The following is a 14576-nucleotide window of genomic DNA, read 5'->3' as shown; positions in this document are numbered from 1 at the left end:
AAGCATGTTGGAGTCTTTACAGTTAACCCCACACTATTCACGGGGATTTCGTACTGGACCCTTCTCCGTAAATGGGTGAAATCCGCGAATAATCTGTACCTTCTGCAAAATTCACTGGCTTCACTGTTTTGCCTATTCCTATTACCTGCAGACTCAGTATATGTCCTGTAAATGCATTTTAAGGCACATTAATACTTCTTAAAAGACAGCACAGAATGATAAACAGGCCTTTCTTGGTACAGCATCATGAATGGCCTTCACATTTTCCTTGATGAAACACAACATGCTCTCATTTACACCAAAATGTTGCCCAACAGCTGTGAACGACTGCCCCTAACGCTTCATGTTTAGCAGTGTCATTTTATCATCCCGCAACATCACTTTCTTCTGCTGCATAGGCTCCCTAGCAGCTGATTCACCCTGAGTAGCATGCTTAGGGCCCGTTTTTCACAGGGATCAAGAATGAAGATTAAAAATAAAATAACACCAAGACTCAATGCTTTGAGGTCACTTGCCCATACAACATTCGGACACAACAAAGAAACCACCACCACAGTATACAAACAACACATACGTTCAGTGATGAATTATGCAAGCCCTGCCTGGGCTTCTAACCTGACCAAAACACACTACAACACTCTACAGACCATACAGAACAAGGCCCTAAAAATAATCACAGGCTGCACAGCTACTACACCCACAGACCACCTACATCAAGAAACCAAAGTCCTCAAAGTCAAGGATCACCTAGACATGAGAGGCACCCAGTTTCTTTGCTGCAGCCTCCACAAACCCACAACATCCACTACAGTACATGGCAGCACATCCACCCACACCAAGGAACATCAAAACAACACCCAGCACACGATACCATACACAAATGCTGTCATCTCTGCCCCCTCGCCCACCTCAGACCAGCTTCCAGAAGCATATCCACACTCAGATCACTCGCCACTCCATTCAGTCACTTAAAGACAACACACAGCTGCATGCACGGCCTCCTGACATCCACCCTTCTGAGTCCTATCTTCCTCGTGAGGACAGGGTCCACCTGGCCAGGCTGAGATGTGGACACCATCCAGCCCTCTTAAGCTACCAGAAGAGGCTGGATGACTCCGTTGCTGATGCCTGTCCAGGATGCAACACAGCACCCCATACTATTAAGCACATTATGGAGGACTGCATTGCACACAATCACCTTCGCCATCAACACAACATACAGTCTTTGAGAGCTCTGTGGGAAAGCCCGGTCCCGGCCATGGCCTTCCTAAGGGACTAGGGGCTGTTCGGCCAGACTGCCTAGGGAACAACTACTACTACTACTACTACTACAAAGCCGTAATAACATGCAGAACACATTGGACGCACAATCCATGAGAATGAGTTCATTGGCATAACATTGGGTCCCCTCTTTGAACAGCCAGTAGGATAGGGAGAAAGAAGACACATAAGCAGATAATAAGGAACACTGTCCTAGGAGCCAGTCACAAACAAACTCTCAGTGTGAGGAAAGAAAAGGTGATTTGTGGTGTGAAATACCAAGTGCCGTAGAATGCTGGTGCCCTGTGCTGAATAGCATACATCAATAAAGGGTAACTGCACAGTTAAACTGTACTGGACAGTATTTCTCATGAAAAACATGCAAAAAAATCACTTACAGACAACAAGGAACAGCTGATGGTGTGGGAAAAACAGGAAATATCATCCTGTGAATTTTTAAAAGAAAAATCTGTGAATACGTGAACCTGCGAATGGCGCACCTGTGAGTAGCTGGAGTTGATTGTATAAACAAAACAAAATTAAATGAGTGAGGGCCCTAAGTTGTCTCTGTGGTTACCTGGACCCACTGTTCAATGTATGGGCTTCTAAGAGGATAGTGCTGTTTGATTTGAGAATGTAAAGGAGATCAAGGATTTGGCCCCTGAATCTGCAAAGATGTCTTGGAATGTTAGCTCACTTTAGTTATCACCATGACTGTTGAATGAGCATTCTATTCTCTGACTTCTTGCCCAATTTGTCAGATGTGTATTTTGAGAGTATGTGAGGAATGTGAACCAATATCTCTCTCCTTGAAGCTTATCTATAATGGTGTCCCAGCTTAACAGATACCTGTACTTTTAGTTCTTGAGCTTGAAGCTCATGGCATCACTCTGAGCTGAGCATTGCATATCTGTTTGATCACTTATATGCAAAATATCCAGGATTTTGGGGTGAATGCAGAACTGTAGTATTCCCGGTGGTTTACATGCTTCTCTTGCTCTACATGAATTTCTTGGCTTTAGCATGACCAAGAAAAGACAGTAGGTCCCCTGCTGCATCCTCCAGTTGCAAATCTGCTATCTTCAACAGATTTTTTATCAGGATTCTGTATGGCTTGTTTGGATCTGGGACTTTTTTCTGAATGTTGTAGCACACTTCCCACTTGGTAAAGTTTATTGTGTCTGTTTTACCATCCTTATTAATACTGGTTGAGTAACGTACTATGATCAAGGCTCACCCTTTGTCCATCATTTTGGAGGGCTGGGGAACCTTTTTGATTTATTATGATCCCTTAGTTTTGACCTCCTTCTTTAGGAAAGGCTGATTGCAGTTTATCCCTCAAAAGTTAGACTAAACCAGCTGATAGTGGTGGTTTATGGGAGTACACACATCATGAGTGACACTTGAAACTAAGTAAACAAGTAGGGCAATGTAAAGGGTATGGTATATGTAAGTGAGCTAGAAGGGAGGGGGAAGCTTCTTGATAGGCTAAGTTAGCAACAGTATGAATGGCAATGAATACTGAAAGGGTTTGGCACACGTTTCTTAACTTGACAATTGAAAAAGTGACTGTATTTATAGTGCAAATATAAATTACAGTGCAAAATAATATGGACAGATGGTTTTGCTGTTGAGATGGAGCCTGAATTTCAGAGGCCTGGATGATGTGCAAGTGATTGTGTGGCCTATATCACTCAGCATGCTCTTTGGTTTTACGGTTGTGCTTTCACTTCTTTTGTTTATGGTGCTGTATCTTACATCACACCATCTTTTATACGGGAATTAGGGTTGGTATGATGATGATGATAAGGGTGGTGGTGATAATGGCCTATGTAGCACAGTCAGGTAGTAGTAGACAGTGTCAAACACAATCATGTGGCATCTTATTCAGTTTTCTGTTTTATACAGAAATACTGTATCATTATTTTTGCTAGATTGTCAGGAAAGAAAAATTTATTTTTAACAATTAGGTTAACAGCCTTTGCATTGCTAATGTTTGGTCTCTGATGTGGTTCCTGCTAGACTGTATAGTACATTGATAAGAATGCAACTGGAAACTGTAGTAGCAGGTAATTATATATTGACAGAACTTTACTTCTGTAGTTTTCTTAAGGCAGTTTTGTATAGATAGTTATGTTGTAGCTTATCATCCACTGATGAGGGCTGAGAGCTTGCTGAATTGACCACATGAATGACCCCACCAAATATTTAGTAAAAAAGACAGAATAAATTTAATTTTGTTACCTAAACAGACTTAACAAACTTTAACACATCCTGTTTCTCCACAGCTGGTTTTACCACGGGTGAGGGTAGAGGACACAGGCATTTATGTCTGCACTGCCACCAACAATTTCGGCTTGGCCTACAGACAAGCACTCCTTTCAGTCATTGGTAAGGATGGCATGAATACAATATACAGTCCTGATTAAAAATTTTAGATCATGAATACTGTATGCTCTTGATTGAGCTGCAAAATGCTGTACTTGTTGTATGTGTTGAAGTGAAAAAGTTACTACATGACAGTATTGTGATACCAACTCTAACGTATGGAAGTGAAGCTTGGACCTTGTTGGAAGGACACAAGACAAGAGTGAGAGCAGTGGAAATGAGTTGTTTAAGAGGAGCCTGTGGAGTCACATGGAGAGACAGGCTGACAAATGAGGATATAAAGGAGCGTTGTGGTGTGGATGTGGATGTGATAGGAAGCATTATGAGGAACACACTGAGGTGGTTTGGCCATGTGGAGAGGATGGAGGGTGAAAGACTGACGAAGAGAGTGTATGTGAGTGAGGTGGAGGGGGGACGAGGGAGGGGGAGGCCGAGGATGAGATGGAGGGATGGGGTGGAGAGGTATATGAGAGAGGGGGGTGTGAGTTGGGAGCAGAGCAGTGAAATGGCAGGGGACAGGGCGACTTGGAGGCGATTTGTTTGTGGCCATCCCAAACGGAATTGAGGCGTCTGGCAATAGATAGATAGATAGATAGTTACCACCCAGCATCATCAGTGGTTTCCTGTATTACAGGCAATAGTTAGACTTGTCACTCAGTGTTTAGCCACCTGAAGTAGAAATAAGAGTAATAAAAACAGGCAGGAATGATGGGAGAAATAGGATGAAAGGAGGGCACACACAGAAGAATGTTAAAGGTAAATGAAGCTGTAGGCACCAATACATCAAGTAAATGAATGATGATCACTGCCACTTACCACCAAATGGTTTCCTGTAACCCAAGAAACCATTTACAGTGCTAGGTGGTAACCATATAACCAAATAATGATGTGATGTGAAGCCTACTACTATACCCTTCGTAAATGGAGTGGAAACACAAATGCAGCGGCCACCCAAGAGCCGAACCAACACACTCTTCTTTGCACCTTACTGTGATGAGGCATTGTTTGCTGTTGGGAAACATTGGTTCACTGTATGGGATGGCTCTGCAGGGGCAGTTGCTTGCCTGTGGTTGATGGGTCTACTTGGCCCAACAGATCAAGATTGCTCAACGACATCATCAGTGAAATGAAGTGAGTGTTGAACAAGGTTGTGTTCCATGGGAACTTTCTGTCATAATTCCCACCTCATTACAAGGTGACCTACTTTGAGAACTTCGCAAGACACACCAAAGGATGACGAGAATGGAGGCAATGGCCAGTTCTATACAAACAGATTGAAGTTGTTTCATCATGTCAGGTATATCAGTGTGTAATGACAGATCCACCTGCTGCACCAGTTCATCCATGGACCTTCCCGTCCAAATAAAATTAATTTTACTGGTCCAGTCTCAGGATGGATGTACTTTGAATAAGTGCTGTAGATATGTACAGCAGTTATCCTGAAGTAGTTCATATGAATATTACAATGGTTGATGCTGCTCTGAAGGTTCTTTGTGAGATTATTAGTAGACATGGATTGTCCAAGGGTCAAGTTATGGATAATGGCCCAGAGTTCACTTCAAAGAAGTTTGGTGATTCTGTGCAGCAAACAGTATTCTGCACAATGCATTTTCAGTGTTAAACCTTCTATGAATGGTCTAGCAAAAAGTTGTTAGAGTTCTTGAGGTACAGTAGCTTTACATCAAGCAGAAGTGCAAAAGCAAGATCCTGAGACGATCCTACTGAGGTCTCTGTTTTCCTATTGCATCACTCCATGCTGTGCAACAGATATCACTCCTATTGATGCTGCCACTGGAAAGGAAACTGCATAATCATTTGGATTTTACTTTTCCATGTTTTATGAAGAAAGGGAAAGTAAATTGAGTCCATAGCGAACTGAGCTGTTTCACATGGCTTTTGTGTGCTGAAAGTGGGTGATTCAATGCAAGTGAGAAGTTGTAGAGGAGCAAAATGGGTGCAATGTCAAGTCAAGAAACTGCTTGGAGAAAGGCATTTCTTAGTGAAAGTTTATAATGGTTGTGTGTAGAAAAAGACAGACCAGTTACTGAAATGTCCTGAAAGAGTTCATATTGACATAGACCCTGACAGTGCTTTAATAGGTGGAAATACTGATCATGATTGATAGTCAAATCCCATTAGTCATGTCCTTCCAGATATTCCTGTTTTAAAGCATGAAGTAGAGAGTCAAATAAGGAAGAATGAAAATGCGAGTCTTACAGTTTTTGAAGTTTTAGAGGAGTCTCTCCCTTCTCCCAATAAAGCTGGACCCTCTCCTGATGAGCAGCTAATTGTTCCCTAGAGATATCCAGAAATGCGAAGAAAACCTCCTTGGTATCTTAATGACTGTACAGTTTGAATTTTTTTTGCCTGTACTACAGCACTTAAATACTTTATTGTACTGGAAATACTGTATATCGTGTTTATTCTGACTTGTTTAAGTCCTTATTTCTTTGCTAAAATTTCTTGCCCGAACTACTGCCATAATAGACTACAGTACTGTATTGTACTTAAATTCCTGTGCTTCATATAACTTTTTTATTTTTCTGTGCTTTCATGTGCATGACAGTCGTTATTATATCATCATCATCATCATCATCATCATTATCATCATCATCATCATCCAGACCTTCTTTCCCACCCTAGGGCAGGCTTATTATACACTGAGGACCTACACAAAGAATTGACTGAGGACCTACACAAAGAATTGCTATGGGAGAGTTGTCTGTCTTTGCTTTGTGTTTCCACCTCTACCAAGTGAATTTTGGGGGCAAGAAGTAACTGGCAACTCCTTTGGTGTTGGCAGGAGGTGGTGTAACACTCAGCACGTCAGTGCTTGCCCAGAAGCGAGAGTGGGAGTACAGTACCCTCATGTCCAACACGGTAATATTGTCATGCATGGGTCCCGTGTTGGACCAAAAACGTGTTGGACAAACAACGGAGCTTATGGGGAAAAATGAATTATGTCAGCAACCCTAGGAAAAGTCACCCTAAATACCTACCATATACCTATACATATATTGGTACTACTGTAATTATAATAAATGGTACTGTACTATGAATGATAACTAACCTTTTAGGACAGTGTTGGTGGGCTTGCTGGGAATGGAAGGTGATATCCGAGGCTGTAGGTAGTCCTACTGGGTCCCTGGATGATGGCTGCTGGCGTCACTTGTGGATAATGGCTGCTGCTTCTCCTCAACCTCCCTCATAAATCCTTTGAAATTCCTCTCCCCTTTCTTCTGCCTCTTGATGAATTCTAGCATGGTGGCCTGAGGGAGGTGCCACCGCTTCTTGGGGTTCTCAGAAGGCTTCCTAGGCATCGTGAGCAGGGTAAAATGCAGTAGCAAGGGCAGAAAATGCAGCGAGAAAAAAGCACCGTCCAATGTGAATTATGCGACTGAATGGCACTGTGGCGGGAGAAATTTTTAAAAACCACGTGAGAGCAGAAGCGTTTTTCATTGGGCGGCATCACAATCATGTCATGATAGCGGGTGGGGGATTCTACTTGATTGGAAGTTTTGATTGGCTGTCAGCGTCACGGGAATGTCCAGTATGACCGTGTTGGACCAGGGGTGATCGTGCTAGAGGCGAACTCTGCGGATTTCGCCCACTTCTCGGAGGTCCGTCAGTGTTATGCTTACGCACCCGTTTTACAGTACTTAAATCGTATTAAATCGTACTAATTTTTTGCTCTCCGTTCTGGACGCGAATCGTGCTGGACAAACGCGTGTTGGACGCGAGGGTACTGTATATGTTCCCATCACTCCGAGCTTGCACCTGCCTCTTTTTTTCATATGCATTACTGTTTGCCCCGTTATTTTCGTAGAGTCGAGTTGTCATGCCTGGAAAGTACTGCTCAAGGGATGAGAGGGTCCGTATCATTGCGTGGAGGCAGGATAATGTCCCTATCAACACGATTTGTGAAAGTACTGGACGCGCAAAGTCGACCGTCATGAAGATTCTTGCTGCAGCACGCGGCCTGCCACCTGATGTCGTACCAGAGCACAAGCATGGCGGTGGAAAGAAGAGGACGACTTCCAGAGGTACAGATACGCTTCTGAAGAGGGAAGTAATCAAGAATCCTCGACTGACAGCAGCAGAATTGACGAGAATGCATCCCCAGCCGTTACGAGACGTCTCAACTCGAACTATCCAACACCTTTTGCAGAAGGAGCTGGGTTTGCCAAGCTGCATTGCAGCCACAGAACCGCTTCTCACTGACCACATGAAGAAGCAGCACATGCAGTTTGCCAAGAAGTGTGCACACTGGACATCAGATGCGTGGAGAAAAGTTATGTTTTCTGATGAAAGCACATTTCAAGTGTTCAAGGTGCGTTCTGCCAAGGTTCGTCGCCCTGCCTCCCATAGTCGATATGACCCTGCTTACATGGTGCCGACTGTTAAGCACCCACAACCAGTAATGGTATGGGGGTGTTTCTCAGATGAAATGGGAAGGGGAGGCCTCTACTTTCTTCCTAAGAACTTGATGATGAATGGTGGCTGGTACATTCAAGTTCTGAAAGATCATTTGTTAAACTTTTTTTGCTATTCATGGGTGCAACTTTTTCATGCACGATTCAGCTCCATGTCACAAGTCAAGAAAGGTGACAAAATGGCTTCAGGATAATCAGATTGAGGTCCTTGATTGGCCTGACGACAGTCTGGATCAAAATCTGATAGATAACTGCAGGGCAAAGATGAAGAAAATCTTGGCAGAGAAGACACCCAATCTGGACAACCTCAAGACTGAACTGACAAATGTTTGGTGCAAAGAAATGTCCTTAGATTACTTTAGAGATCTAAGTGATTCCATGCCAAAATGCATCCAACTGGTCCTGAAAAACAAGGGAAACATGATTTCATATTAATGAATGGCATTTCATGAACAAACATTCTGATATACTATGATTTCTGTGTTTTTTAATAACTTGTGGGGGGAGGTCCTAAGTCAATTTGTGGTAGCTGTATGTTACTGTATATTATCTTTTTGGAAGTTCAGTCCATTTTCAATTGTCAGACTTCTTTAAAAAGTAGTGATGATGTTATACAGTATACTTTAGTACAAGTAATTATAGATGTGGGCACCCACCATCCACTCGCTCAATATAGTACTATTCTCGGGCTTCTGCCTTTTCCTCTCCTCCATCCTTCTTTCCTTCCATCCTCTTTTGTCTTTCTTTCCTTCACTCCTTCCTCTTCTTTCTGTCTGTGGGTGACTCTACACTGCGTGACAAGCCATATGGTTTCCTGGTCACCTTGAATCCATTTACTATGCATGATGGTAACCATATAACCAAATTATGGCGCCTGGTGGCTTAGTGGGTAATTATGGCGCTCCAGTAGGATTGAGCTGGTGGAGGTTTATATCCATGGGATGGTTGGGGTTTATTGCTCACATAATGCCACTCAAGGATGAGTGAGGCTGGTCCCTCTCATATTAAATGTCAGGACCAACTTGCCTAGTTCTGGGATCCTACTCTTCTCATGGAGCAACACTGGATTAGATGATGATAATGATGATGGATTAATTTATATTAGTTCTGCAATATATGTACAAGAGAGTTATTTTTTTTCAAATGTAAACTCACTGTGTGGAGGCTGATATATGATAATGCTTCCTGGGGAAACAAAGAAAAATAAACACTTGTACTAGTCGCCTGGTGCCTTAGTATCTCCAACTTAAGGGTCTTAAGTGATTAACACATCGCAGTTCTTCATCCATCCACATTCACTCAAATGCACCTCTTTACACAGTTATCTTCCTTTCATGTTCCTAGTTTCCATTTCTCCAGTCCTACCTCAGCCTAGCCTTGTACATGATTTGCCAGTATTTTCAGTACTGAGCAGTCTGTTGCTCATCTCTCAACCCTGTACTGAGCAGTCTGTTGCTCATCATCACTGTATACATTTATCTAGCCATTATGATGTCACTGCATTTATGTTTTATTTCACTGCATCCATATCTTTATTCATCTTTCCTCCCGGTAATTTACCATATTTTGCCACACAACATTCCACAAGTTAGACAGTGTACAGCTTATTCTTTGTTGTTGTGGTCTCAGGCTTACCTGAACACGAGCCTTGTGGATTGCAGGCAAAAGTTGCACTATCTCTCTGCAGTCCACCATCCTTCATTCAGGGAATAAGGAGGGAGTTCGTTTTGTTTCATTTCGTTTAGTTTATAAAGGTTCCAACATGCGTGTATGCATTGGCCTTGGTCACCTGATGGCAGCTTTCCATGCTGCTCGATCACTGGCAGCCTCCTTATTCAGTCCCTTATCTGTGAGGTCATACTTAGTTACCTCGTTCCAGGTCTTTTGCGATCTACCTCTCACAACCCTACCCCTAACGTTAACATCTTACTTTCTACCCCGGATTGTCAACCCCCATCCTGTCCACATGCCCAAATCATCTCTCCTTATCACAACACCAATACACACCAGTCCTATCCTGCCACTTAACTCCTCCATTGTAAACCTAGCGTCACCAGGTCTCGCATTCAAGGATGCACTGCACATCCACGTAATTATTGTCATTTCTGTATTTTTGACCTTGCGAATATCCTCTTCCTCTACTGCCCAGGTCTTACTACCATAGAGCAGTACACTCCTAACACATGCTGCATACAAAGATCTTTTAGCACAGAAGGAAAGCCCTTTCAGTGTCAGGAGAGGCTATAGCTCCCTGATGCCACTGAGCTAGGGGTAGGTATTGGTACCACCACGTGAAAGTTTCCCTGTCCAGTTTCACACCTTTCTTAAAACAGGCAGAATTTCCATTGCTGGCAAAGGGACAGCAGCACCAAAATTTTATTTAACATCTCATTTGTACTCTATACCTCCTTTGATGCCAGTACCAGCACAAATATTGTAATGTCTCTCAGAGAACAGAACTGATCTGCTTACTCAGGCAACATATCCTTGTCTTACAGCCTATTTCCCATCCATCCATCATCCATCATCCAATCCTGTGTTGCCCTGTTGGGAGCATAAGATTTCGTTTCATTTTTAAAGGCTCCAACATGCTTGCATGCGTCGGCCTTGGTCACCTAATGGCGGCTCTCCATGCTGCACGATCCATTGCAGCCTCCCTGTTCAGTTCCTTAACCGAGGTCACACCTAATGACCTCGTCCCATGTCTTTCTCGGTCTACCCCTCATAACCCCACCCCCGATATTAACACTTCTCACCTTCCTCACCCAATTATCATCCCCCATCCTCTCCACATGTCCAGAACATCTCAATCTACCTCTCCTCATCACAACACCAATACACTCCAGTCCCATCCTACCTACTCTTCCATCGTACACCCAGCCCCCCCAGACCTTGGACCAGGGACGCACTACACATCCACCCAATCATTGTCATATCTGTACGTCTGAGCCGGCGAATATCCTCCTCCTTTACTGCCCAGGTCTCACTACCATACAGCATTACACTCCTAACACATGCTGCATACAAAGACCCCATAGCACATAGGGAGAGTCTTCTCAATGTCAGGAAAGGCAACAGCTCCCTGAACTTCTTCCAACCACTTCTCACCCTAGCCACAGAGCTAGCTCCAGCCCCACCTCCAGCACACAACATGTCTCCCAAATAACAAAACTCTTCCACACACTCAAGAGATTCACCAGCAAGTTCAATCCTTTCACGCCTGACAATCTCCACCTGCTCTCCCCGACACGCCGTACACATAAAATCAGCATTATCTCGCAGTCTACCTCTGATACCACTACATCTCTTGTGCACCCATTTATCACAAACACCGCACAAGATGAAATTACTTCCCACGCCCTTGTGGCAAACTGGACATGGCCACTCTCCCTCGTCTTTGACAGTACCGCCACCAACCCTAGATATCATCACTTTTGTTTTATCTGCATTTACCCTTAAGCCCTTGTGCCCCATACCATCTCTCCACTTCCTCAACCCTTCCTCTGCCTCCCTTTCGTTCTCTGCAATCAACATCAAATCATCAGCATACATCTCCCACGGGAGTCCGTTTCTAAAGTCATGTGAGAGGGCTCCAGATACCATGATAAACAACATGGGACTCAAAACTGACCCCTGATGCACACCAACATTCACAGAAAACTCATCGCTCAAATCTCTATTCACTCTTACCTGGGTGCGAGCACCCACATACATAGCCATAACCACCCTAACCAGCCACTCCTCCAAGCCAAGCTTTCTCATTGCCGACTTCCCCCATCATAAAAAAATCACCTACATCATACAGTTTATCTACCCCTGATACTGTTACAGTTCTTGTGTACTCATTGGTCAGAATGTTTAGATTAGTAAATTCTTCCCTAAACTTTTATTTAGACATATCAAGGCAACCTCCAGCATATAGAGAATGGAGCAGAAGAGAGATATAAAAAATCCAATTGGATATATGCTAATAATGCTGTGCTGCTTGCTAATACTGTGATGAGTAAATCTTTGCAGTCTAATTTAAGGCCATCTACAGGTATATGTCTGAGTGGAAAAGCACAAAAATGAATGTAGATAAAAACAAAATACAGTTATTAAGAGATAAGATTTTTCACTGTGATGAGCTTGTGAATATTTCCAGTACCTTGTTGCAGTGAGGTGGAGAGTGGAGTGGCTCATGAAAGCTGTGTGGCTGTTGTTTGGAAGGCCTTGATTCAAAACATTGAACTGAATACTGAGGCTGTATAATGGCAGCAGGAATGTATGTTAACATTTTACAGTAACACATTGATATGGCTTTGGTTTGAATAGTCATGAGTGAGAGCATGGAAATTGGACCATTAGGGAATATTTGTCAGCTCTGCCAGTTAGATGGGATATAAATATTAAGATTCATGAAGGCTATGGAGTAAAGAAATCTATCCTTGGCAGGGTAGAAGAGTTTGCCTTATGTGAGATATGTTTAGAAAGTATACGACCTCATTTTTTTTTTCTCACAGGGCAGTTGGAGGATAGCGGTGAGGTTTTGTTTAGTGCAGTGCAGGAACCTTTGTGTGCTTGTGTGATTAATGCCAGCTGCCACGAGTGACTCAGTGGCTGTCAGTCAGCCTGTGCCCACGGTCATGGACCTTATGCTTGTTGTGTTTCTGCATTTGTCAATCATGTCGGAGTGTGCAAATCACAATCCAGATTTTCTGAAGATTGTTATCACTGGAGATGAGACTTAGGTGTATGGGTATGACCCAGAAATCAAAGCTCAGTCATCTCATTGGAAGCATGTAGTTTCACCTCTGCCAAAAAAGGTATGTCAGGTTCACAGCAAGATGAAATGCATGTTGACAGTTTTTTTTTTTTTTACTACCATGGTGTTGTGCATCACAGTATGCACCAGAAGGTCAGGCTGTCAACAGACATTACTACCTCAACGTTATCTGTCATCTTCATGATGCCGTTCGGAGGAAGAGACCAGACTTTTGGAAGGCGGCACGTTGGAAGCTGGACCATAGCAATGCCCCTGCCCATTCTTCTCAACTGATTCAGGAATTTTAGGCCAAGCACAGCATCCCTCAGTCCGGCAGGCTCCATGCTGACCAGAGATGGCTCTGTGTGACTTCTGGTTACTCCCCAAGCTCAAAACTCCGCCGAAGGGTTCTCGATTTGAAACGAGAGATCAAAATGAATGTGATGAAGCACCTGCAGGAAATACTGAAAACTGACTTTGTAAAATGTTTCAGGCAATGGAAAGAATGCTGGGCTATGTTTGTGAAGTCAGAAAGGACCTGCTTTGTGGGGGATTAATGTCCTAGCTCAACAGGTTAGCTATTTATTCTTTTGGAACCTAAGGTTGGATACTTTCTGAACAGAACAGACCTCGTAGAAACACTGGTCATGAATAGGTTGGTCAGAAGGGTATGTAAGAGTGAGATCTGGATAACCATATACTTTACTAGTATTGCAGTTGATGGGCTGTGATTATGTGGAGGAAATTTTAATTTCTGTTGTTAAAGCATTGCAATACCTTATTCTGGGCTGTTAATAATGATATTCTAAATGAGGAAATTGTTACTGACTTACCAGTTTTGTAACATCTTAATTTCTCTCCACAGAAGAACCTGGAGACAGCAACACCCTGCTGCTTGTCAGTGGTGTAGCATGTGTGGCAGTGGTGATGGTGGTAGTTGTTGTGGTGGTAATGGTGCGACGGAACCAATCCACTAAACCGCCCCCACCTCCAAGCACCAATGAGAGTGCCTTGCTGCCTCCACCACCAGTCAGCCAGGCCAAGGTGCAACCTCCACCTCCACATCATCCCCGCTTTGCTCCCAGCCAGCATCCCCCTCAACCAGCAGCCCCACATGGTCACTCCGTGGGACCAGAGGGACCATTGTTGCCATATGCTGGTGGTGTGGTGCACCTTCCTTCTCAGGCAGCCATGGCAGGAAGTGGACAAGGAGCACAACCAATCATGGTGTTCCATGATCCTGCTTCAGCTGCATCAGTATATATTGCACAAAGGCCACCAGCACAAGCCACATCCACAGGACGGCCAGAATATCAGTACCAACACCTGGATGTTATATGATCACACCCACACCTAGTCTAGTTACTAAAAAGCTGCTACTGTTATTGTGGACACATCACTCAATCCCCAAGTGAGGGTGGTGTTGGTAGTTCACACACACTGTAATACTGCCCAAGTATTATCTGTGTGCACAGTAGTATTTGTGTAATAAACTTCTCAGCAAGAATCTGTGATATTTATGAATATTTCTGCTTATGTATTATGTGACTGTGAGTCCTTAAAATACAGTAATTAAAGATAATTGATATAATTATATTATTTATGAAAGCTAGCATGCTCAGCATTGACTATAATGAGACAATGATATACCTCTAGTCAATGATAATGACATAACTAATACAGATGATGTGGATGAAAATATTTCTTCTCCCATATTTCAGTGTACTGTTTACTGAACAGTGATTGAAGGT

The 14576-nt window shown here is 43.3% G+C and overlaps 1 protein-coding gene across 1 annotated transcript in view; it reads left to right on the top strand.

The window, feature by feature from the left end:
* The window catches only part of LOC145409243 (fibroblast growth factor receptor-like 1), a gene marked incomplete at its 5' end in the record, with an annotated part of 174839 nt that extends 160673 nt beyond the window's left edge, over positions 1-14166 (top strand). Inside the window, 2 exons of the mRNA XM_080279727.1 lie at positions 3549-3651; positions 13691-14166. Of these exons, the coding sequence (XP_080135853.1) occupies positions 3549-3651; positions 13691-14166 (579 nt within the window). The remainder of the gene's footprint in view (positions 1-3548; positions 3652-13690) is intronic.
* Between the last annotated feature and the right edge of the window lie 410 nt (positions 14167-14576).

Source organism: Coenobita brevimanus, chromosome 80 (assembly GCF_032717465.1).
Source record: "Coenobita brevimanus isolate Jiangsu-jjx chromosome 80, ASM3271746v2, whole genome shotgun sequence".
NCBI lineage: Eukaryota > Metazoa > Arthropoda > Malacostraca > Decapoda > Coenobitidae > Coenobita > Coenobita brevimanus.
The sequence above is the reverse complement of the archived record's forward strand: the minus strand, read 5'-3'. Positions and strand labels throughout refer to the sequence as shown.